This window comes from Trichomonas vaginalis, chromosome III (genome assembly GCF_026262505.1).
Source record: "Trichomonas vaginalis G3 chromosome III, whole genome shotgun sequence".
In the NCBI taxonomy this organism is placed as follows: Eukaryota; Parabasalia; order Trichomonadida; family Trichomonadidae; genus Trichomonas; species Trichomonas vaginalis.
This window is the reverse complement of record NC_067205.1, coordinates 16,589,671-16,614,411: the sequence shown is the minus strand read 5'-3', so window position 1 is coordinate 16,614,411 and position 24,741 is coordinate 16,589,671. Positions and strand designations below refer to the sequence as shown.

The window sequence follows — 24,741 nt, the reverse complement described above, 5'->3', positions numbered from 1 at the left end:
ATGGGATTAAATTTACCACTCACAGAAACGAGAGTAACATTATAAATTCCGCTAACTGTTAAATTTAATTCACAGCTATTATTCGAAATAATATTGATAATTGACATTTTTATTACGATTAAAAATATGGTAAAGCGTTATTTTCCAGTGATAAATAAAACTAGAATAAGATTACCTCAAGAATTCATAAATTCAACGAATAAGAAATTCATTCATGTTATAAATTTTAGTGTTTTCAGAAAATATGAGTCAATGTCATATTCATCAACAGGTTATATTTCACTTCATTCAAATTTAGTTCAATCAAACCCATATAATGACCATTTCATAAGATTTTCAGATGGTATTAAAAATGTAATTGATAGATTAAAATATGAACAGATTGACAATATCGAATTTTTGGAATTTTGGTTTAAATATCCCGATGGAAAAAAGATTGAAGTTAAAGATAAAGCTGATACTATAACAAAAACAATTACAATGACCGATCCAGATAGTGGGGAACAAAAAGAAATAAAACAAACGATAGAAACTGGTGAAAGGTCAATTATTATCGATTATGATTCAAAGGATTATTATTCGATAATGTTAATGCTTGAATATTAAATAGTCTTAACAAAGAATTTTTTCAAGTGATATTTTATATTCATCAACTATTTTATTATAAATATCATTATATGTTAAATGAAGTTCAGTTGTTGTTCCGTTCTTTGATATCTTAATTGTGCTAATATCCTTTATAGGATTTATTTTTGCAACTGTTCCGCAGCATGAAACCTCATCATCTATGAAAAATTGAATCTTAACGTCTGAATCTTGAACATCACAAAGAATGGCGATAATGTGAATTAATGATTCATAAGGTAAAATAATTAAACCGGATTGGTCAATTAAATTTATTATTGAATCATAATTATTAATTATTATATCACGGTAAATTTTCATTAATTCTGAATTAATGTCTATTTTATATGGGTTCTCGATGTTTGATGAAAGAGGTGGGGGGTATGTTGGATAAGTGGGAATTTCAACAGGTTCTTTACCAGGTTCAGATAAAATGATTGGGTCTCCATTCTCATGGTTTTCTTCATTCTCCTCATTCTTCGGTAAGTCACGAGTTAATAAATTTGGTTGAGTTGCTGACCTTGTTAATTCGGGGCTAACATTAACTTTAACATTTTGAATAATTCGTGATTTATCATCATTTACGTTATAACCAACCGTAATCTCTGCTTTTGCGTTAGTGTTCTTTTGACTAGTGAAACGTCTTCTCATTTATAATCGAATAAAAAAAAATATATTTAAACTTTTATTTTGCTGGAACTTTTGAATCTATTATTCCCTGTATTTGTTCATGAAGTTGATTTTTAGCATTTTCATCGAAATTAATAGACCGAATATATTCATTAATTGCATTCTTATAATCATCTGATTTCTCAAATTTTCTTTTATCTGATTCCTTAACTAAATCATAAGTTAAACCTCGTTGCTGATATAATGGTTTCTTAATTAAATCTTTGAATGCTTGAGATAAAGCACCTGATGCAATTCTTGCTACTATAATTGGTTGGAATTGCTGTTTAAGTTCATCTTTAACATTTGCGAAAACTGGATCGAATAAAGCAACTTTAAAGAATTTCTTAGCTGAAATTTCAGGTCTAATATTTGCATATTGACCATCAAACTGGTTAGAATATCGTGGTAATCCATCCGGTCCCTCTTCAATAGCATTTAATTCTTCATTGAAATAAGAATATGGATTATGACGGTATGAATTAATTGGACCATTTTCACCTTCTCCAATGTATTGTTTAACAGCTTTTCCATTTTCATCAAATTGCATAGGATAACGTTCATTATATATTTTACGTTTAGGATAATCAGATATAGTTAATTTATAACCATTTATGACTTTAATATTACCTTGACCATCAGTAACGAAAACTTCATTTATACCATCGGTTTTCCATTTGGACCCGTAATGTCTGCTTCGTGTGCTTCCCAATTTGGACCATGACGTTTGGCATATGCTTGAGCTTCTGGTAATGTTAAAACGTTTCTCATTTGTTTAACATCTTTTTGAAGACCAGCAACAATATGAACTAATTCTTTCATTCCATCAGGAACTTTCATAGTTCTATTATATGCACCCTTTTTGTTTGTTCCTTGTTTTAATGGAACCTGTAGAAGATTTGCTATTTCTGTCATGTTTAATTATAAATAAAAAATAAAAATTAATTATAAAAAGTTAATCAAATTTAACACTTCCTTTATTTAAATCAACTATTATTTTTCCATGTTCACCTAATTGCTGATATTGTGTGTAAAGTTCATTAATGCTCATTGGTAAATTCACTTGATAAAGCATAACGTTCAACTGTTGACGACTAAACCCACTGAAAATGAAAAGTGTTGATAGATTTGATTTAATGTTTGTGCTTAATGCTTTGAAATATTGAACAGCCATGAAGAATGAACACTGAATGTGTCGACATTGAGTTAATAACTGATTAAAATATGATTTCTCATTTGTTATTAGTTTTTGATTTCACTGCATCATCTAGAAAAATGAGTGAATGCAAAAATTCTCTATCAAAATTTGAAATAGAAAGTGTTTCAAATAATTCATCCCGTTGTTTATCAATAATTTTATCCTCTAATCCTTGCTTCTTGATTGTATTATATAATTCTTTATACATTAAAAAGTTTTTTAAATAATCTTCTGCTTCTTCTTGTGATAAATAAATAATTGGAATTTTGATTAAATGCTTTAAAGATTCAAATGTATCATCTGAAGGTGAACCTGAACGGTTGATATAAATTAACACATGTGAATGGGGGGAAGTGTTAGCAATAATGATAATTTGTTTTAATATCGTTAATGTTTTACCTTTATTTTGTTTACCAATTGCTGCAGTGATTGAATTTAAGTAACATTCAGAATATGGAATTTTCATTAATTTTTCCTTAGATAGAGCATTTCTATTATCACTCAATGCTTCATTAATCATATCATCTACGTATGTATTATATACTCCTGCTAATTCTTCATAAGGGGTGGATGAATTTAAATCCATTTAATCAAAAATAAATTTATAATTTTAAACATTTCTATTCATCAATATTTCATCATATGAACTTCTATACTGTGGTGGTGTACCTGTTGGATGATATTTCAAACCTTCATCCGGTGTCCATGTCCAATACGTAGTCCTAGTAAACCAAACCTGAGGAGGATTTGTCACCTTTGAACAGTAAGTGTCATTTACACCCTGAATGATTGGATAAGCTTTCACTTGTACTGTAACTTGTGAGTTGAAAGTTTCTAATCCATCAAAGAATATACCCGCTCCATCACGTTGAACTGGAATAGTGCATAAGAATGAAGTTTGGTCTTTCCATGTTCTAGCTAATGGCGTGCCATTATCATCATTCAGTGGTCTAGTTAATGAGTCCTCGTATTCTTCCGTGCATTCATTCACTCCATCTAAATCAGAAGCTTGAAGCATACGTGTAAAGAATATATCACCCACTGTGGTCATCGCTTGATCGGGGAAGTTTCTGGAATCTATAGTGACCTGAAGACCTCGAAGCATTGGATTTTCTAAAACTGTTCTTTGCATTGCATTCTTCGGAAATGTTAACACAACATCTGTAACATTATGAAGAGCGTATGAGAAATCTGAGCTAATACCTTCAGGAGTGATGCAACCTCCATTTAGTGAACGAACGTCAATATGTTGAGCTGGAATCATGAATGGATCTTCCTTACTGAATAAACGTGGTATTGCTTTAACTGATTCTTCAATTAAACCGTATCCTGGTGTAATGCATTTATCCTCTAAAACTTCCATCTTTGTGCATGAAATAATAACGTCATCAACTGTTGCGTCAGCAGATGTAGCGGCTAAGCTTGTAATTAATTTGGCAGGAAGTCCGATTTGTTGGAATTTGCGATCATATTTATAAACATGATTCATAATCTTTTCATAATTTTCATCAGTTATCTTTTCATAAACGTAATTTTGTAAATCAGCAACTCTTAACGGGTCAACCTGATAAAATACTAAAGTATCCCTGAAAACATAATATTTAAGAATGATATCACCAAATGATTTAGGATAATCATCGAACGCCTGAAATGCTAACAAATCATTTACCGGAATAATCATATCAAAAGTGATATCAACTTCTTCATTTGCGTTCTTGAAAACTTCTGAAGGGTCAATATATTTACCACATACTGAGTTATCATATTTTTGAACATTATTATATAACGAATGAACAAACTTTTTAACTTTCCTTTCTGATTTTGGTTTATATGTTGCAAATGCGAAAGATTCACGGGCGCAATCCATCTGAAGATAACCGGCATCACCTCTTTCAGTTTCTACTTCTAATTGTTTAAAGCTTTGATTTGATGATTTGTAACCAACGAATAAACGCATGCATTTAAAAGCGGCATCACATGTGAAAGCTTTATTTGAAACTAGAGTTGCTTTAACTTTGCGTTTAATATATGTGTCACCTAATTGATTCACATCATGAGCTGGATTTGTAATTCTTAAATGAGTTTGTTTATCATCAAAATATGGAGCATCAGAGTCATAGCATGAACTTTCAAGTTCTCTATAATATCTTCTACCGTCATTCTTTGCGAATATTTCATTTATCTTTTCGAATGAATGAAACACATTTCCATTAATCGGTTTAGTGTTTGGCACTAAATAGTTAGTCGTCATTTATTAATAAATAAAAAATCAAAATTAAAAGATGAAAATGAATTTTTAATTTTAATGAAATAATCAACTATGGCTGCAGGATTCTTTAAGAAACTGTGGGATAAAGTAAAAAGAGGAGCGCATAAAGTTTGGGAAACAATGAAGAAGGGGGCAAATTGGATATTTAAGAATAAAGAAGCAATTAGTGATGTTGCTGAATCAATAACACCAAAAGCTGCCCCAATAAGAGAAATATTAAATAAAGGAGAAAAAGTTTATCAAAGACTTCAACCAATACTAAGATAAAAATAATATTTATTTATTTTTCCACTATCTACCTCCTATTTTATTAAGTATTCCTTCAGCAATTCCACCAACTGCGTTACCTGCTTGTGCTCCCATTGCCGGATTACCTGCTTTAGTACCTAATACTCCACCTATGATAGTTCCTGCCGTTTTCGCTACTGGTGCCAAAAAGTTTGCAACGGGTTTAATAATATTTTTATGAACCCAACCTGCAGCTTTCTTAATTTCATCCCATAATTTTTTAAAGAATCCTGCAGCCATTTCTGATTTAATATTAATTAAAAAATATATTTCATCACTTATATTCTAATTTTTATTTAATAATAAATGAAACCGATTTTAAAAATAAATGAAACAGAGGAGGAAGAAATAAATGAAAGTGAAAATGTTCAACAAAAAATAAACGTTGTTAAACCAATTACTGAAATAAAAATTTTTTCATCTATTGAAGAATTTAATGACTATTATGCTAATAAAAAAAAAAAAAAGGTAGTGGGGCCTCCAGGCACTTCGTGCCCTCTAGCCCTGAAGATGTTTAGTATAAATGAAGTTTTTTGGGTACTGGGGGCTTCCAGGCGCGTTGCGCCCAGTACCCAAAAAAAATTTTTGGTAGAGCACTCAAAATAGTATAACTTTGTCCGGACAAGTAAGGGTCTATCGTCGCTACAGGAAAAGTTACAGGCGTTCCAAGGAAGTATACTTTGAGAAGCCTTTTCTGTCACTTTTCAGGAAAAAACATTTTTATTATTATATATAAATGAATTTTACAAAACCACCGTTACCGTTCTTTGGAAATAAGAGTAAATGTAAAGATATTCTATTGAGAGAACTTAAGAAACTACCGAATGGTCTAACATTTGTAGATTTGTTCGGTGGAAGTTTCTATATATCCCATTTGTGCCATACAATATTCCCAGACTCAAAGCTTATATGCAATGACTTCGACAACTATATGGACCGTCTCAAACATATACCAGACACAAACAATATATTGAAAGAGTTAAAAGAAAAGATACCTATAGGTAAGATGGAACGTATACCATTAGATAACAAAAATATTGTGAGAGAGGTTTTGAAAAAAGCAGAATATATTGACTGGGATAGTATATCTGCTAGACTATTATATAGTGGTTCTATAAGAGTTTCATGACATTGAAACACTTATGTCAAATGTTTTATATCTTAACTATACAAATGTTTTCAAAGAGGGACATAGAAAAAATATTGAGGGTATAGAGTTTGTGAGATGTCATTGGACAGAGTTGTATGAAAAATATAAAGACAAGGAAAATATTTTCTTTATAGTGGACCGCCGTTCTATAACACATGCGATTTTCAATACCAAGTAGACTGGACTTTGAGAGACTCTTTAGAAACTTTAGACGTTTTACATAACCATCCATGCTTTTACTTTACATCCGATAAAAGTGGTTTGGAAACCGTTATGAGATGGTTAGAGGACATACATGACTATGAGTTTAGATATGACAAGATAGAATATGAGAGAGGTCCTATAAACCGGAGAAAGTGTCATAACAAAGAATTTTACTAGTAAGTAAATGTGGTTTGAAATAGGACTACTTGTTTTAGGTTTTTCCATTGTGTCATTTATTTATTTGACGTGGCAGAAAAATACAGAGAATATGAAGAATGAACCAATGCCTGCAAATGTTCAGTATATGTACTCGTAAGAGATATTTTTATCTAATATTAAATGGACGCACAGAACTTAGCAAATGCACAGCAACCTGGACAACCAAACCCAGAGAATATTCCAAATGAAGTTAGAATACAAACTGCAATGGCAAACTATGGTCAAGTGCCAACAGATGTACAAATGCAAAACTGCCATGTCAAATGACGCTGCGTTAGGTTTGCCACCATGGTATGCAAATATGAGATGGAAAGAGTTTTATACAAACCCTGAAGTGGGATATAAACAACTTTATGCAGATGACGCGAACACAGGAGTTGACCCAGAATATGTTTTCTACCAGAGGAGAAACAGAAATGTATGAGCTCCAGTTAAAGAATGCTATGGAACTCAACAGGAAACGTAAGAGACTAGGCGGACATTAGATTTTTACATATAGTAAAATGGGTTTCTTTGGAAGAATAGGAAAACTTCTTTCGAAATGTTGGAAGAGGTATATGGAATGGAATAAAATCTGTCGGAAGAGGAATTTGGAACGGAGTCAAAAATATTGGTAAAAGTAGGTCAGTTTGTTGGTATTATACCTAAAGACCCTGAACCAGAAGAACAAGCTCCTGTTATACAACAGCCTGAACCTGCACCACAGTCTAGTTGGCAACCAAATCCAACACCTCAACCGTATTAAAAATTATATTTTTACCGTTCGATAGTAGTTGTATATGAAACTAAGTTCTAAGTAAAACGCATGGTATAATGGAATTATTCTCTTTCTTCCATCTGTTTGTAAACCATACTTGAAAGTCTGAAATACTTCCACTCGGGGTTCATATAGCTTTGTAGGTTTTCGTAAAAGTCATTTGCCAAGCATAAAAAAGAGTTTTGTGCACCAGAAAATGAAGCATGAACTATATATAGCATCTGAGTCGAAAACATTTTCATATGTTCCATTAGGGTTTTCGACTTCATAAAAGTCCGGGTGTACTGGATATTCTGCAGGCTGATTTAACATCCTCATAAATCTATACCATGCCAAGTTGTTATATTTTGTAGAAATATAAACGTTTTCTCCAAGGTCTTCTATTCTATTGATTTTAACAGTTGCATTTTTCCTGTCATATATAATATCGAGATGTATTCTCCTTCGTCAATGTTATACTGCTTTGCATATTCGATATAGATATCGTTTATTTTTTCTTGAAAAGCTTGAAGAGTTGTTTCTAAGTTTACAAGCAAACTAACTTGTAAAAGTTTTCCCTGTTCAAATTTCTCATACATACGTTTTTCTTTGTTATAGTATCGAACTTCAAAAACGACTGTAAATGGGAAACCATGTATGGCTTCTGAAATGAACTTCATTCTACGAAAGCCAATAGCTTTTGTGACGGATGGGTCTCTTAACCATCTTAATGGGTAGTCAAAACGATAGCCTTCATGCTTTACGGTCTCTGTCTCAAACTTTTGACCGACATTAGTAAAAAGTTCATCTAATGGTTTAGTTGTAGCAACTCTAGAATTTTCTTTTTTTGAAAGCATATTTTCTCTAGAATAAAAATGTCAAATGAAACAGCGTCTATGGAGAAATACAACACAACCGACAACTCATTATACAAGCTCTAAATAAGAACAAAAAACTTTTCAAACTATTCTAAGATATCTGAGTCATTGAAAGAGAGGAAACTTAAAACTGACATTAAACCCAATGACAGATGAGTTTCTGTTTCAAGACAATAAGAACCATACTGTCTGTATAAATCCAACAAAAGGAACTTTAAACGAGAAACCTATATCTGAACTTCTTTGAAAGCAGATGTTGACAACAAAGCTGACAAAACATATGTAAGACGATGCAATAGCAAAAGAAGAAGAAAGAGCTGACAAAGCTTATGCAACAAAAGAACATACTTCATCCTGAACTAGCAGACAAAACATATGTTGACAATAAAATGTCAAGTGAAGTGACAAGAGCTGAAAACGAATATTCTAAAAAGACTCATACACATACCATTGCAAATATTACAAACTTACAAGAAACCTTAAACAGGAAAAGTGACGTTGGACATACACATACCATTGCAAATATTACAAACTTACAAGAAACCTTAAACAGGAAAAGTGACGTTGGACATACACATACAAGTTTTACAACTTTTACAGCAGATGATATAATATTGAACTTTGACCTTGGTTCAAGTGCACCTTTAGAGAATCCAAGCACTCGTGTAAAAGATACTCTTAACAATTTAGATAACAGTTGCAGGAATATCGAAGATCATGCCAGAAACTTTGAAGCATATGAACTACCAACAATGTTAGATAAGAAAGCAGACAAAACAGAGCTTCAAACATTAAAGACAGAAATACTTCAAACATTATATCCTATAGGCTCTATTTTATACGTCAATGAACTCTACCAGACCAGAAGTAGTACTTGGTTTTGGAACTTGGACTCAAATAGTCGACAGGTTTTTGTATTGTGCAAACTCTTCAAAGGAAACAGGTGGAAGTAAAACGATTTCAGGTGAAAATTTACCTGCACACAGTCACTACATAGATTTAAGTACATCTCAAGCAGGTTGGCATAAGCATAGATATTGGGATTGGTCAGGAATGACAAAAGGTAAAGGATATGATGTTAAAGACGACGTTAAGTTTGCTATAAATTGTTACTGGAGTGACACTCAGGGAGAAGGAAACCATACACATTTCGTTTCAGATATACACAAACAACGGGACAAAGTAAAGAATATATGCCACCTTACATGACAGTTTTACGCATGGTATAGAATTGCTTAGTCGTCATTTTCAACTTCTTTAGCATATTCGTCAGGAGTTGTCTTATATTTGTTAGGAACTGTCTTTGAAAGTATACCACCTTGAACTTTGACAAGTTTGAAACGAGGTCTGACAATAGTAGTTTTATCTTCTGCTTGCAGTCTGTACATTTTGCCATGTTTTGCCTAAAACTTCATAATATTCTTGTATACTTTCTTCTATTTTTACGAACACGAATGTGAGTACCTGTCGGGTTCCCATTGTTGTCATAGTCAATAGTATTTTCATATGGGTCGCGTTTAGGTATTTCTTATTTTTTACTTTGTCACCTTTCTGAAGTTTGAAGCCCGGCATTCTTTCTTGTTTGTCTCTTTTGACTAAATTATTAAATATATAGTCTTTCTCTAAGTCAGGATTGTTTTTCATTTCTTCGGGGGAGTGGTTTCCCAAACTTTTTGTTTACGGCTATTGTAAATATTTAAAACTTGTCTCATCTTTGCCATGGAGAAGTGTCTTATATTTGTCGTCATATGACATTTCATTTGCTTCACCACCTTGTGGTTGGTTTAAGTCTCTTAACATTTTTATACAACCGTCAATGACACCAAGAGCAGAATGGTTTTGGTCGACAATGAATATTGGTTTACATTTTTTGAACGCAGATAGTTTTTTAATATCGTCTGATTTGAAAGAACTTTCACAGTCAGATGTCAGTTTTTGTTGGATGGTATTTTGTCAACGAATATTGTCAAAGCTGCTAAGATATCTAAAATATTTTTGGACTGTAATGGTATGGCTTCACAGTATCTTGTGTTTTGACCGACAAATATTAGCCAGTATGGTGGTCCATCTGTTCTAATCTCGGAATGTTTTCCAAGATATCCATAAACCAAGCATTTGGTGTTGAACTAAAGATTTTTACCATGAGTGCTTTCTTTGTCGCTTTAGAAACATAGGGGTCCTTGTTTGAATTCGTCATTTTTTAACCCATAAGAAATGGGTTTATTTGGCGCATTAGCAGGAGTTGCATCCAGATTTTTGCCCGCAGTGGGAACAATAGCCAGAGGTGTATTTGGAGTTGGAAGGAAGATTTTGAGTACATTAGGTATACTTAAAGAGAAAGCACAACCTATTATACAAACTGTACAGAAAGGTTGGGATGTAGCACGAGATGCAACAAATCTTATTCCAAATCCTGAAACAAGAGGAAAAGTTCAAGGATGGATGGACAATGTAGGAAGACAAGCAGGAAACTATTATAACAAAGCAAATGACTACTATAACCAAGCAGGACACTATATGACCAAGGTGAAAGATTCTTTAACAGAGGATATAACCATGCACAACAGTGGGTAAACAATAACCAACCTCAACCACCTCAAACTTGGGGAATGTAAAATTTTTTTACTGAGATGAAATGAACAATACAGCATTGAGACAAATGGGTTCAAGATGGATTTGTCGGCTTCCAGCAGTTACACAACGTGTTTGTCAAGTTCTTCCTATACCTCAGGAAGTTTTAGACCGACTTAAAAAACAACAACAACCAGTTGAAAACAAACCAAACTAAAATTTTTTACTGAGATGAAATGACCGAAAAGTTGAAACGGTAGATTTGACACCACAAACAAAAAGTTCAGAAACCATTGTCAAAACCTGTCAAAGAACTTACAGATGAAGAGAAAAATTCAATAATAGAAAGTGCCAGGTCTGGAAATACAAACCCTAACTACAAAGTCACTTTTCATAAAAATGGAACGGCTAGTATCTCAAAAAAGAAACAGACTCTCACAAATAAAATATTGAAGTCTGAAGGAGCTTTCGAGACAACAGATGGAAAAGTTTACTTCACTGACCAACAGTTCATTATAGAACATCTCATTGACTTAGAGTCGAAATATTCTAAACTTTAAACAAACACAAAAAGTTGAAAGGAAAACAAAAACAAATGGCATATGATATTTATGAAGATGTTGACGACACAACTGTTCCTGCAAGTGAAGTAAAGTCAGAGAAACCGAAAAGTGACGAAAACCGATAGAAGAAGAAAAACCAAAAACTGAAGATAAACCAAAACCAAAGTTTAGTTTGGAAACTAAACCAAGTCAACCTTCATTAGCTGGTATGGGTTGGCGTCAAAGACTTATGGCAGCAGGCGGTTATGTAAAGTAAAGAAAAAATATTTTTTTTTTTTATAAAAATGCCCCCATATAGAATGGATAGAAAATCTGCTAGAATAAAAGCAGAGTTGCAAAAGATATGGTTGGAGAGTTTCGAAGAATTTTAAATATAGGAAGGGAAGGACCCATAAAAGTCTATGACAAATTGTCTGGTCTTCGCTACGAAATGGATTTGGAAACAGCACGTGCCAATTATCCAAACAGACTAGAGAGGTTAGAAGAAGAACGTCTTATGGACATGCCTTTCGATGTTAGTGAACCTCAAGTTGAAGGACACGACGGCTTTGCCAGATTCTACTGGAAACATGACGAACAATTGCATCCTTTGAGAAGGAAAAAAGGTAGTGCAGAGGATGGTCATGCTCCCATGGAAAGAACAAGATATGCATATGAGAAGTACCGTGAAGTTAGAAGTCAATTACTTCTGGTCGAACCTTTACAGTAAACTTTGACGAAGGAAAGAACAAAGAAGGCTTCATGGGTGTACTTGCTGCCATACAAGACGGAAATAAGAAAGGACACAATCTCAGATTGACCATAACAGATTTGGATGGTCACATTTACTATGCATATGGCAATGTCACAACAGCTGCAATGGTTCTTGACGCTTTCAAGACTACAAAGAGAAACAAATGGTTGACTCCGACTCAGACATTTTTGAATGCAATTGAAGGAATTGCAAGTGTCAAGTTCGAATGGTACCAACCTAACCCTCAAGCAGTCAGACAACATGCTGGATACTTCCCCTTCAGAAATAAGTCTGACATTGACTTGACAAGGTATGGAATTTACAATTCAATTGAAACAATTGTCAATGAACCTTGCATTCTTACATGTCTCAGGAACTCTGGTCTTGTTACAGATGAGAAAATGAAGTATCTTGAGTCATGTGTGAAGACAAGGTACATTCTCAGAGGTCAATTGGCAAAAATTGCACCGTTGGCAAATGTCAATATCCGAGTCAACATACCTACAGCTAAAGGTTCTTCACATGACGACTATGTTGTTGACAAAGACTTACCATGGTTGAAGATTGTAATTGTCCACAACCACTTCATGTTGAACGAAAGTCTTACAAACCCATTGTTCGGAAAAGGCAAGTGCAACATTGTCAGAGCTGTAAACATTCTTTTCGAGAAAGGTTTGTTGGAACCAATTCCAGATGACAAGCTGACAGAAACTTTTGTACCAAAAGACGAAACAAACTTTTCATTGTTAGCAAGACCAAAAGTTGTTCCAGACAAAGTTCTAGTACAAAAGAAGTACACAATTCCACAAGGAGTTGGATTGTTCGGATACCAACCTGAACCAGAAGAACTTCCAATGAGGTTGCAAGAACTTCAAGATGCTATAAACAAACTTCCATTGAGACATCCAATTGACGTCAAATTGTATTGGAGAGCATCTGAGTTAGGTCAGAAGGTTTTATATGAAACAGGTTGCTTCGACGATGTTTATGAGATAACAGGAGAAGTTTCTCAGAAGATAAGAGACTCACTTGAATTTCCACAAACTGGACCAATTGGTTGCGACAAGTTCGACTCAGATGAAAAGATATACTATGTCGACCTTAACGCTGCGTACATGAGGTTTGTCCAATATATTCCGACTGGAATTCCAAACGAAGATGGTGAGTTCCCGGGAAGGAACTATACAGTTGGAAAAGTCATACAACAACTGTATGATATTAGGAAAGCTTCAAACCCCAAACTTGCAATGACACTCAAATTGCTTATGAATTCAACATGGGGATATTCCATTAAGAAACCTCAAAAGATGAAGAGTAAACATTATGAGAAGGTCGACAACTTTGTTGAAAGGTTTTCTCCTTTTGTTTTGAAGTACGAGTTCACTCAAGGTCAAAATGGCTTAGTAACCACATTAAAATCTATTGTCGAACATTGGTCTTACCCTCAGTTCGCAAAAGCAGTCCTTGACAACTACAACAAATTCTTCTCCGAAGTCAAATCGAAAGTTGTGGTTTACTATGAGAACATTGACGCACTCATGACGAACGAAGAAGGCTATAACAAACTCATTGAAATGGGAATGGTCGGTGAAAAGATGGGCTGTTTTAAGCTAGATAAGGTATTTTCAGAAGTTCATGTCCTCTCCAAGCGTAAGTACTGGGGCATACTTGAAGACGGCACAGAAATAAAACATTGCATGAAGTAAAAAATTGCATGAAGTAAAAACGTTTTTTAAACCATATATTTTTACATATATTAAATGCTTCAGGTTGAAAAAACAAAGAACAAAAGTAGCAGATACAAAACCGTTAGACTATATCTTTACAAATGCTGGTAGGACTATTTCAGATGAAGAAATTTCATCCCGAGCATACAGGTTTGACTATCCAGTTCGTTGGCTTCAAAGTCCTTCAGATGCAAAGGCAATAGGATTTAGAAGAGTTTTGTTTTCAAATAGAACTAACGCATTTATGTTCGCAGTATATTTTCATGGGCAGTATAAAGGTTCTGATGGTCTAATAGACAAATTTGATGAAATGAGAATCTTTACAGTTCGTTCAGACGAAAGTCTTGAGAAAACTCTAAATGACTTTCAAACTCAAATGAACAAATACTATTGGAATTTCAAGAAAAATACGACTCTTTACTAAATGGAACATACTATCTGAAACTAGAATATGACAAGATGAACTCCACCGTTTCATTTCAAAAGATTGAAATTAACCCTCCAAGAGATACAGAGTTTTTATTTTGGAAAGTAGACAAACGTTCTTGGGCACAATTTCTTCGGTTACTAAACAGAACGAACCATTACCACCAGATGGTCCATTTAAATTTATACTTCCACCAGCAGATTTGACAGTTTATAGAAACGTGTTTGACCCTCAAAATGTTATGTGCCATGCAAGTTTCAGTTCAAGCAACAATAGTTTTCTATGTATTGGTAAGGACTTTTATGACTTTGCTTCTAAATTCTACGAACCACCTAGTAACAGTTTCTCTGACTTTCAAGTTTGGTTCACAACAAATGGTGTGCAACATATAATACCATTGTACTATGACTTTTATCTCGAATTGTCTTTCATATACAACTACGGAAAAGTGCTGAAAAAGTGAGTTTATGTTAGCATGTTAGATCTCACCTCTTTTTTCACCTAATTTTTCACCCGTTGAATTTTCATGAATTTTCCCGAAATAAAAAATAAAGTTAGTTTTTTAAAAAAAATATTTTTTATTTTTATTGTAAGAACAGTAATGTCAGTCGAAGCAAAAACGTTCACGAACAAATCTAATGGCGAAACATTCACAAAAGGCACTTACAACGGTATTGAAGTCTTACGTAGAGACAAGGATGGTTATATAAATGTAACAAATATGTGTCAGCAGTTTAGGAAAGACTTTAGAAAGTTGTTGGAAAATAAGTCCTGGGAAGAGTATTATAAGGCATTTTGTGAAGAATATAGCAACCGCCGGAATTCCGGCGGTTGGTTTTTATACAAAATTCATGCAGGAATTTCTGATGAAATCAAACAGGTTAGAGGAACGTATGTAGACCCAAGACTTATAAACTATATAGCAATGTGGGCTTCTCCAAAATATTGCATAGCAGTTGGAAAAATTATGGACTCCATAGACAAGAAAGTTCATGAGAAATTAGATGAAGAAGAACTTGAAGATACAGTAGAGAATGCTAAACCTTTGTTCGAACAAGAAGTTAGAAAAATGTGCGAAAAACAATTTGAACATGAACGTGAGATATGTTATGGTTATAGAGATTCTCCATACGAACTAGACCAATGGGAACAAGAAGATTTAAAGAGAGAATTTAGAGAATATGAACTCGCTAAGATAGCATTTGAAGCTGCAGAAAAGAAGTTAAAAGTTTGGGGTCGTTTTGTAAAAAAATATTGTGAGTAAATGAACCATTTATTTTTATTGAATTCACCAAAAATAAAGTTTAGGGTAGAAGGTTAGATCTAACCTCTTTTCCCACCTCTTTTCTACCATCGTAGAAAACTCATGAAAACAATTTATTTTTGACACTTTCACAAAAAACATAAAAAATAAAGTTAGTATTTTTAAAAAAATATTTTTTATTTTTATTGTAAGAACATGTTAGCAACAACTTCACCAAACTCTTTAGTTATGAACCCAACTTCAATGTTAGTAGAGATGAAAAGCTTCATTCCTTCTTCATATACTTTTGAGACAGAAATCCAGAAGATAAAGCAAGAACTTCTCCAAGGAGATTTAGATTGCACTGCAAAAGATGAAACAAATGAAGAATATCTTTATGACATGCAGGACCTGGTGGAACATCTACCTAAACTTCCTGAAATACAACAACAAAAGCTCACTATTCCAGAATTTGAAGAAATTGAAGTCAGACCAACTGACTCAGTAGAAATAAAGAAGTTCATACGTAAGGTTAACTATGAGTTTCTTGGATTTCATTGCAACCACAAAGTCATGGACAAAGACTGCGATATGGTATATTTCATTGACATATATAAATCTGAAGAATTTAAGACCTACGACAACTTTGTTTCGTTAGTTGCAAAATGTGTATGGCAGATAAGAGATAAAGATAGAAGAGGTAAAATATGGAACGAACAAATAAAACCAACTGCTTCAGATTTAAAGAAAACCATTGACGCTATAGTTGTACTTGCAGGACAAATTTCAATGTACAATGCTAAAATGAACCCACAATGTTCAAAATGTAAAGCAGCAATGAGGAAATATAACTACTCCGTCAAAGAGATAGAACGTATGCGAAACGACTATGCTGACTTAAAGAAAGAAGCAGAGAAACCAGCAGAAAACAAAATGGACATGTTGGCATTTCTAAACAAAAACTATCCAACAGCTGACGATTTCCTTCTATCTGATGTCAAGAAGAAATATAAAGAAACTTTCGGCATTGTGAAAACATTCGATGTACTAAAAGAAGAAATCGAAGCCACAAAATTGTTTAGAATTTCAAATATACATCGTACAATTCATGTAAAACGCTTATAAAATAACTGGGGTAGAAAAGAGGTTAGAAAACAGGTTAGATCTAACCTTCTACCCTAAAATATATTTTTGTCTGATTTACGCTCATTACGATGAAATCATGACAAAACATATACGATGAAGTTTATTTCCTGGACTGTTGTCAAAATGTCATGTTGTCACCATTTTCAAAAAGATGTTAGTTGACCGAGTGACCGAGTGACCTGGTGACCCTCATGAAAATAACTGGGGTAGAAAAGAGGTTAGAAAACGGGTGAGATCTAACCATCTACCCTAAAATATATTTTTGCTGAAAAAAATGACCAAATTTCATGAATTTCCTCATATGTTTGCGACCCGAGGAAAACCGAGGGTCGAGATTCCGTACGAAAATCGCAAGAATTTGCCAATAAATTTAAGAGGTTGGTATGTACATAGACTATTAGTAAATGCAGTTGCAGTGAAGGCTTACTTTACATCGTTCAGAAACCAAACATACAGACATTGGTTCAAAAACCAAAGCACACAAGAACTTTTGAGTGAAATTTCTCTAGACCGACTTTTTTCGGTCTAGCATAAAACTCATGAAAATCGTAAAAAAATGACCAAATTTCATGAATTTCCTCATATGTTTGCTACCCGAGGAAAACCGAGGGTAGAGATTCCGTACGAAAATCGTAAAAAATTGCGAGTAGGGAAAAAAACCTGGTCGCCTAAAACTCATGAAAATCGTAAAAAAATGACCAAATTTCATGAATTTCCTCATATGTTTGCTACCCGAGGAAAACCGAGGGTAGAGATTCCGTACGAAAATCGTAAAAAATTGCGAGTAGGGAAAAAAACCTGGTCGCCTAAAACTCATGAAAATCGTGAAAAAATGACCAAATTTCATTATATAACTGTTATTTTTTTACGAAGAGAACTTTGACACTTCGTCAAAAAAATCCCTGAAATCGTAAAAAAATGACCAAATTTCATTATATAACTGTTATTTTTTTACGAAGAGAACTTTGACACTTCGTCAAAAAAATCCCTGAAATCATATCTTTTATACAAGATAGAAAAAATAAAGTTAGTTTTTTGTAAAATATTTTTTTTATTTTGTATGTAAAGACAGAAAATGTTAAAGGTTGAGTTTGAAACAGTTAGAAAGATAGACAATGACACCAAAATGGTTAGAATTGGTGATTTAAACGTAAGATACTCAAAGAAATACAACAAATATTCTTTGTCAGACATTTTATCTCCATCTGGAAAGAAAGCAAAGGACTGGGTTAAAAATGCTTCTACTCAGAAAATTTTGACAAGAAATCCTGAGCTTATGATATCGGTAAGATTCTATGGAACTGCAGCATATCTCATTGACAAAAGTCTTATACCAATAGTTTTGTTATGGTTAGACCCAGTTGTTGGATATAACTTCATAACATATGGTTCATTCGATACTGAACGTTGCAGTGAGGGCTTACTTTACATCGTTCAGAAACCGAAGGACTTCAATACAAAGAGATATAAGATAGGAAGAACATATAATATAACTCAAAGATATGACAGTACAGTCAATAGAGTCAAGGTTGTGTTTGTTAACGATATGAGAGCTGCTGAAACAGAACTGCTTGAAGTTTTTGAGAAAATGTATGGTGCTCCCACGAAAGGTAAAGAAACGTTTGAAGTAGATGAGATAGGTAAAGCTATAAAATTATTTGACGAAGTTGCTGAAAAATACATGTAAAGCGTTTATTTTTGGTCTTTTGTGAAAGTCAGGAAATAACGCTAGTTTTTTATAAAATATTTTTTTTATTTTGTATGTAAAGACAGATATGTCAACAACAGAGAACACAACAACTGCTATCGTTCATGAAGCCATAAATGAAGAATATGAGTACATACAGTATAACAAACAGTTACGTCTCATTCGTTCGGTCAAAGACGATATGTACCAAGTGCAAAGTATTTTGACAGCATGTTTTGCTCCAGATACCAAGAAACCACAAGACTGGTTTAGGAACCAAAGCACTATTGAACTATTAAATGAAGCTGAAAATTCGACTACGGATTTTCTCGTAGTCGCAAAAACTCATGAAAATCGTGAAGAACAGCGAGTAAGTAAAAAACCCCAGTCGCCAAAACTCTATGAAAATCGTGAAAAATTGCCAAACGGTTTGAGAGGATATTATGTACATAGACTTCTTGTAAATGCTGTTGCAACGTGGGCTTCGCCTCGTTATGCTTGGTATATTTACAGACTTCTTGACGAAATTCATAGACAAGAACGTGAAGAGATGGAAAAGAAACTTCATGCAAAAGACAAAAGCCTTCAGAAAAGAATACCACGTTCGGTACCAAAAGGAAAGGAAAAGAACTATAAGTATATGATTTATACTGAAGAGATGGAAAATGAAGAAGACAGAGATATGGTTATGTTGCATTTAGTCAGAAGAAACAACAAAAGCTTTTACGACCTTGCTAAGATTTACAAATCTGACAGAAATTGGTTCTATCGCGAAAACTTACCGATTTCAATGACACCAAATGAAGATGTGAAACAAATAGTTCAAGATACTTTACCTCAAACACACTATGATATTAAAGGTTGTACAATTCTTACCTTCAAAGAAGATTTGCCATTGTTAAAGGAAAAAATAACAGAGTATTTTGACAACTTCAAACAAGTAGAGTAGATGAACCATTTATTTTTCAAGCTTGACTTCAGATGGCTCAGGTAGCTCTATAAGGTAAATTGCCTTGTCAAATCCTTCTGGCATTCCGAGTCCTTCCTTCCGACAGGAAAAGTCCTTCCTTCCGACAGGAAAAAAATTTCCTTCCAACAGGAAAAAATTTTCCTTCCAACAGGAAAAATTTTTCCAGTTGTCCGTCCGTAAACCATTCAAATTTTCGAAAATTGAGAACTTTTTGGTCGAACTTCAGAAAAAGTTTTTCCTTCCGACAGAAAAAATTTTTCCTTCCGACAGGAAAAAAATTTCCCGACAACTGGAAGAACTCTTCCTTCCGACAGGACACAAACGAATGTCCGACGTACCACCAACCGAGTCCATTCCAAAGCCAGAAGAACCGAAAGCTGCAGAACCACAACAGACTAAGACCAAACACTTACATTTTTTACGCTTGACTTTTTACAATTTGAACTTTGTTTGCGTAGATATGAATTCTGAAAGAAGTATGAGGGTCTTGTATGACTTTGTACTTCTCCCATAGTTCATGTCTGTCAAACTTACCTGCCATGGACTCTTTCATAAGTTCCATGAAATCGTCTTCGGACAATCCGGGGAAAAGTACAATGTCAGTAAGTATTCTCTTTACATCCTTACTTAAACTCTTTGCTGTCTGTACACAAATGACAACAGAGATGTTGAAGTGTCTGAGCTTCTTAAGAATTCGACACATGTCTTGTTCTCTATTCTTTAACAAAGGATGAGAAGCAAAGTCATCTAAGATAAGAAGACATCTGTGAGGGTAAGTCTTCCAATCGTAAGATTGCAATTTCTTCGAAATGTATTCTATCTCTTTCTGTTTGTTTCTGAAGTGTTTCTTCTCTAATATTCTCTGCATTTCCTCATTTGGGTCTTTAAACTTCGAATTGACATACTCATTTATAGCATTGTACTTCAAAACTCTTCTTTGGTACTTCTTTATCCAATCTAACAACTCAGAGTCTTTTATACATACTAACTTAGACTTCTTTATAATATCTTTGAACGAATTACGGTTTGGTCAAATTGACCCGAAGTACTACAAATGACAACTAACTCATAGAATGGGTTCTTCTCATCTAGTTCTTGTTGTTGTGCAGCCATTTTAAGATAAGTGAAAGTCTTACCCGACCCAGGTGGTGCAATTAGACCTGTTATACCATTCTGAGCAAATAAGAACTTGTCATGTATAGGCTTTATCTGAGCATTTTCTAACTTCCTCTTGTTCTTGTTTAAAACATTCTCAAATTTCTTGTCAATGTCAGCAAACTTTTTTTCTAACATATTTTTAGAAAAATTAAAATTTTTATCTTTTAGAAAATGTCTAGCGATTTCGCTATCTATATTCGAGACAAGCTTTTCGACAGCAAAACATCTGTCGACCATAAAATCTTACATAGTGTAAACAAGAAAGGTGAATTTGTTCTAAAGTTCTGTTTCTGGGAATATGACAAGAACCATAAAACATTAAGCAGAGAAGTCTTAAAATTTGTCAATGACAGACTTGTTGACAGAGATGACGCCTCTTGGAGAGATGAAGTCCAACAAAACTTCTTAGAATGCAAAGAAGACACATGCACTGTTCTTGAAGATGAAATAGAAAACAGAATAGAAGAGCTATTAAAGGACAAAGAACTTTTACAAAAATATGGTTCTGAGAAGTTTGACATAACTCCACCAGAAAAGAAGAAGAGAGAAAAGAAAGAAAAGAAAGTAGAAGAAGAGAAGAAAGAACCAGAGCCAGAGAAGAAGAAATTTGACATGTAAAAATAAAATTTTATTTTTAGAACATTTCTGGGTCAATGTCAATGTTCTCTTCCTCTTTAGGAGTAAACACTGGCTTAGACTCTAAAATCTTTTTACCCAATTTACCTTGAACTTCTACAACTTTAGACTCATAATATTCATAGTCGTCTGCTTTCTTTGGTTCATAAGGTATAACAAGTTTGTATGCTTTGCCTTCTTTAAGGTTTGAGAACCTTCTGTCAAAACTTTCTTTGACTGTTAACAAACCTTCTATGTCTAAGTCTTCAAATTTCGCACCATTTTTAGTCACAATAGCAAACTTAACTGGTTCGATGTTCCAAACTTTGCTGAATGAAGACTTTTCAAAATGGTAGAAGTAAACATTCAAATATGTGAATGGGTCTAGTTCTTCTTTAAGTCCTGACATGTACTTGTTTACTGAGATGAATTTCGTCATCTTTTCTATCGGATAAAAAAATATTTTTTTTTAAATTTACTCAGAAAAATTTTTCTTTGTATATACACCATTCTGTACGTCTAAAAGACTTTTGACATTTGCCAAGAATGTTCGTTTAGACGCTGTCATATAACCATATTCTTGACAATACTGTTTATACGAATCGTACAATGACCTTTCATCTAAACACTCAAAGTCAGTTTCATCTATGAACAGTTCATATACACTCTTGTTTGCTTCTAACAATGTTTGTCTCTCTTCGGTATGTGGAATTTGTCTTGGATTGAACTTTGAAATATCTAATGTCATAAAATATGAGAACAAGTGGTTGTAAAAGTCAGATGTCAAAGTTTCTGACAAAGCGTCAAAATATTCTGTATCTTGCATATGAGAATCTGACGTTCTGACAACTACATATCTTCTGTCAGAACTTTCTAACTTCATCGGAACAGCATTGTTTGAAACCATAATGAAATTTGCAACATTTTCACAAACTCTTTGGTCTTTATATTTTCTTTCAACAACTCCAACTTTGTCTGTTATAAGACTCTTCAAAGCATCTGAGTTCAAAACTTTTGTTGTATCTATACTTTGAAGTTCGTTACATACTATAAGTTTCATATTCTCTATTGAAGAGTTAAATTTACCGCAGATGTTTTCTAAGTTTGTCATATTCGGGTTCGAATAGCCCTCTAACAGTTTGCATAAGATATCTGTAAAGAAAGTGTTCTTACCAGTTCCTTGTTTTCCAATTATAATGAGAGGTTTCATTTTTAGCACTTGGATGTTGTAAGATGTTTGCAAACCAACATAAGATATACTCATAGACTCTTTCGTTTCCATTGCATATAATTTCTTTGACATGGTCTAACCAAGCTTCTATAACATTTTCTTTCCATTCTACTTGTTCGTATTTATATCCAGTGAAGATAGAATAGAAGTTTGGAGAAGGTGTATAAAACTTTATACCACGAACTGAAAAATCTTCTAACTTTGACAATAAGATATCCCAAGCATCTAACATCTTCATGCCAACTTGTACGACTTTTATTTTCTTAAGTTTCTGTTTACATTCTTGTTCTGACACTATTGTCGCTCTTGGTTTGTTAAAGACTACATCCCATTCTTTCATAACATAACATTCTGGGGCAGAGTCGACATAAATGACTAAACGTTTCAAATTCTCGACTGCTTTGTTATAGTCTCGAAATGGACACATATTTCTGAATGTTTGGAAGTCATAAAAATCTGAAACATCTATTCTGTACATTTTTATAAAAATAAAAAAAATATTTTTTTTATTCTTGAGCTATTTGTTGTTCTTGAGCTATTTGTTGCATTTGTTGTTCTTGAGCTATTTGTTGTTGAAGTTGTTCTTGTAATACAATACTTTCACCAGTTGCATCTTCCAATTCGAAACTTTCTGCCGTCATTGACAAATACATAGGACATAAAAGTTTTACAGGAACAAAGTTTGCGTCAACTAAGGTTAAGTTTATGTTTGCTAAAGTGTTTGAGTTTACTAAAGCTGAAAACTCTGCATTCGAATGAACAATAGGCAAACCAGCAGAGAATGTGTTGTTTATACGCATAAGTATCTTTTGGTCATAGTAGTTTCTGTCGACATTCGAATAACACTTTGAACCTAAGTTTGAAACAATATATAAAATAGGTGTACTTAAAGTCAATGGAACAGACATTCCTTGTATGACACCTTTTCCTGTTATAGGAAACTGTTGGTAGTAAAAACCAGATATAAGTTTTGTATTATAGCTCATATTGTTTATAGTAAACTCAGTCGGACATCCAAACATAATGAAACCTGCTCTAGTTGCAGCACATTTTACACCCGTACTTAAAGTATTAAATAAGTCAACAAAACCTGTTGGTGGTATATCTGAGTAAGTATCTTCAAAGGAGTATTTTTTACCATTCACAACAATAAAATCTTCTGGTGTCAAAAGAGCAAAACAAGCTTTAGTCGTCATTGTGTTTAAGGTTAGTTTACAATATCGTCCTTGAGGACTTTGTAAGTTTGTTGTTATAGAATTATATGACTCAGGGTTTTTAGTCGTAATAGTATAAACCATTGTGTCTTCTGCCATTTACATATATTTAAAAGTTTTTCTGAAAGTGGAGAAGAACTTCATCTAAACTTTCACATGGCGTTTCTTGAAGTTCTCTGTCTAAGAAGTTCAAATATTTTGTAAAGACATAGAACTTTCCTTTGTCTACACGAACAAACAAAACAGGGTCTTTCATATCGTTCAAAAGTGTGTAAAGTCCTTTACATGAAATAAAGTCTATATTATTTTTCTTCAAACATCTTTCAAGAAGTTTTGACATTTTTACTTAGCAAATAAACTTTAATGAAATGTTGTGGTCGTCAAATATTTTTATAACGTCTGGGAAACTATACTTTAAGTTCAACGTTTCACCTCCTTTCATAACGTATATCTTGTCAATGACATTATATGAAACACCACAGCAACTAACGTCGGGTTCTATTTCTTTGATGTTTATATCGTCTGCCTCTGTCAAAAGTTTCAATAGTTCTTTCAAAACTTCATGAGGTGCAATGACATATGAGTTCACTTTTACAGGGTTGTGTTCGACCAAGTTTAACATTATACCTAAAGCTTGACAAATCTTCTCCTGAGTTTGAAGTTTGTCTTTCAGTTGTTGGTAGTCGTTTCGAATATCTGCAACAGAACTTAAGTCTCTGCTAACTTCAGGATATGTTGGTTGTTCTTTTACAGGAACTATTGTTATACCATCTTCGTCTTCGTATGGTTTCCCCACTTCAACATCTCTGTCTTTGACATTGACAATAACACTTTGACTGTTTGTTTGAGTTGGTGAATTTAACTTCACATCTGCCACCGCCATTAAACCTTTTGAAACACTTACGCTTCTATTTTTCGGAAATGACATTTTACTTAGAATAAAAAGATGGACGTATTTGAGTATCTCTTCGAATTGAAGCAGAACAAAGTTTACACACACAAACAATACAAATACATTGACAGAATAGTTCTTTATACAAACAATGGAAAATGTTATAGAATAGCAGTCTTTGCTGAACCAAAATATTTTCATAAAGCAAAGAAAGTTGGTATAACCGAAATGGTGAAAGTTCTTGAAGCAGACAAAAATATAACAACAAAACTGACCGATATTTCTAAAGGAAAGTTTATAATACAATATTATGTCAAAACTGGCGTACT

General features: G+C 33.5%; 12 protein-coding genes and 6 pseudogenes across 18 annotated transcripts, besides 2 other annotated features; 9 read left to right on the top strand and 9 right to left on the bottom strand.

Annotated features, from left to right (window-relative positions):
• Nucleotides 1-4,586: part of a mobile genetic element that runs on past the window's edge.
• Nucleotides 760-1,275, bottom strand: TVAGG3_0714270 (uncharacterized protein; the record flags this gene model as incomplete). Its single annotated transcript, XM_051243888.1, has 1 exon — nucleotides 760-1,275. A coding segment is annotated over one exon (516 nt), but the record flags the coding sequence as incomplete, so codon positions are not given.
• Nucleotides 1,977-2,208, bottom strand: TVAGG3_0714260 (uncharacterized protein; the record flags this gene model as incomplete). The annotated part of the gene is made up of 1 exon (XM_051243887.1): nucleotides 1,977-2,208. A coding segment is annotated over one exon (232 nt), but the record flags the coding sequence as incomplete, so codon positions are not given.
• Nucleotides 3,102-3,596, bottom strand: TVAGG3_0714250 (uncharacterized protein; the record flags this gene model as incomplete). Its single annotated transcript, XM_051243886.1, has 1 exon — nucleotides 3,102-3,596. The coding sequence occupies one exon, from the start codon at nucleotides 3,594-3,596 to the stop codon at nucleotides 3,102-3,104; it is 495 nt and encodes a 164-aa protein (XP_051090473.1).
• A 465-nt stretch (nucleotides 4,587-5,051) lies between the features above and the next one.
• On the bottom strand, nucleotides 5,052-5,288 carry TVAGG3_0714230 (N-acetylmuramoyl-l-alanine amidase family; the record flags this gene model as incomplete). The annotated part of the gene is made up of 1 exon (XM_051243885.1): nucleotides 5,052-5,288. The coding sequence occupies one exon, from the start codon at nucleotides 5,286-5,288 to the stop codon at nucleotides 5,052-5,054; it is 237 nt and encodes a 78-aa protein (XP_051090472.1).
• Nucleotides 5,289-5,498: 210 nt separating this feature from the next.
• Nucleotides 5,499-24,741: part of a mobile genetic element that runs on past the window's edge.
• TVAGG3_0714220 lies at nucleotides 9,082-9,474 on the top strand (annotated as a pseudogene). Its single transcript has one exon. A coding segment is annotated over exon 1 (393 nt).
• On the top strand, nucleotides 10,450-10,850 carry TVAGG3_0714210 (annotated as a pseudogene). The gene has a single exon. A coding segment is annotated over exon 1 (401 nt).
• Nucleotides 10,871-11,023, top strand: TVAGG3_0714200 (uncharacterized protein; the record flags this gene model as incomplete). The annotated part of the gene is made up of 1 exon (XM_051243884.1): nucleotides 10,871-11,023. The coding sequence occupies one exon, from the start codon at nucleotides 10,871-10,873 to the stop codon at nucleotides 11,021-11,023; it is 153 nt and encodes a 50-aa protein (XP_051090471.1).
• Nucleotides 11,669-12,838, top strand: TVAGG3_0714190 (annotated as a pseudogene). The gene has a single exon. A coding segment is annotated over exon 1 (1,170 nt).
• Nucleotides 14,140-14,719, top strand: TVAGG3_0714180 (annotated as a pseudogene). The gene has a single exon. A coding segment is annotated over exon 1 (580 nt).
• Nucleotides 14,858-15,520, top strand: TVAGG3_0714170 (uncharacterized protein; the record flags this gene model as incomplete). The annotated part of the gene is made up of 1 exon (XM_051243883.1): nucleotides 14,858-15,520. One exon carries the CDS (start codon nucleotides 14,858-14,860, stop codon nucleotides 15,518-15,520), a length of 663 nt encoding a protein of 220 aa, XP_051090470.1.
• Nucleotides 15,716-16,624, top strand: TVAGG3_0714160 (organellar and viral DNA polymerase type B; the record flags this gene model as incomplete). Its single annotated transcript, XM_051243882.1, has 1 exon — nucleotides 15,716-16,624. One exon carries the CDS (start codon nucleotides 15,716-15,718, stop codon nucleotides 16,622-16,624), a length of 909 nt encoding a protein of 302 aa, XP_051090469.1.
• Nucleotides 18,421-19,229, top strand: TVAGG3_0714150 (KilA, N-terminal/APSES-type HTH, DNA-binding family; the record flags this gene model as incomplete). The annotated part of the gene is made up of 1 exon (XM_051243881.1): nucleotides 18,421-19,229. A coding segment is annotated over one exon (809 nt), but the record flags the coding sequence as incomplete, so codon positions are not given.
• TVAGG3_0714140 lies at nucleotides 19,961-20,595 on the bottom strand (annotated as a pseudogene). The gene has a single exon. A coding segment is annotated over exon 1 (635 nt).
• On the top strand, nucleotides 20,665-21,078 carry TVAGG3_0714130 (uncharacterized protein; the record flags this gene model as incomplete). Its single annotated transcript, XM_051243880.1, has 1 exon — nucleotides 20,665-21,078. A coding segment is annotated over one exon (414 nt), but the record flags the coding sequence as incomplete, so codon positions are not given.
• On the bottom strand, nucleotides 21,095-21,514 carry TVAGG3_0714120 (protein of unknown function, DUF4108 family; the record flags this gene model as incomplete). Its single annotated transcript, XM_051243879.1, has 1 exon — nucleotides 21,095-21,514. One exon carries the CDS (start codon nucleotides 21,512-21,514, stop codon nucleotides 21,095-21,097), a length of 420 nt encoding a protein of 139 aa, XP_051090466.1.
• TVAGG3_0714110 lies at nucleotides 21,604-22,784 on the bottom strand (annotated as a pseudogene). Its single transcript has one exon. A coding segment is annotated over exon 1 (1,181 nt).
• Nucleotides 22,813-23,214, bottom strand: TVAGG3_0714100 (uncharacterized protein; the record flags this gene model as incomplete). The annotated part of the gene is made up of 1 exon (XM_051243878.1): nucleotides 22,813-23,214. The coding sequence occupies one exon, from the start codon at nucleotides 23,212-23,214 to the stop codon at nucleotides 22,813-22,815; it is 402 nt and encodes a 133-aa protein (XP_051090465.1).
• Nucleotides 23,946-24,403, bottom strand: TVAGG3_0714090 (protein of unknown function, DUF4106 family; the record flags this gene model as incomplete). The annotated part of the gene is made up of 1 exon (XM_051243877.1): nucleotides 23,946-24,403. A coding segment is annotated over one exon (458 nt), but the record flags the coding sequence as incomplete, so codon positions are not given.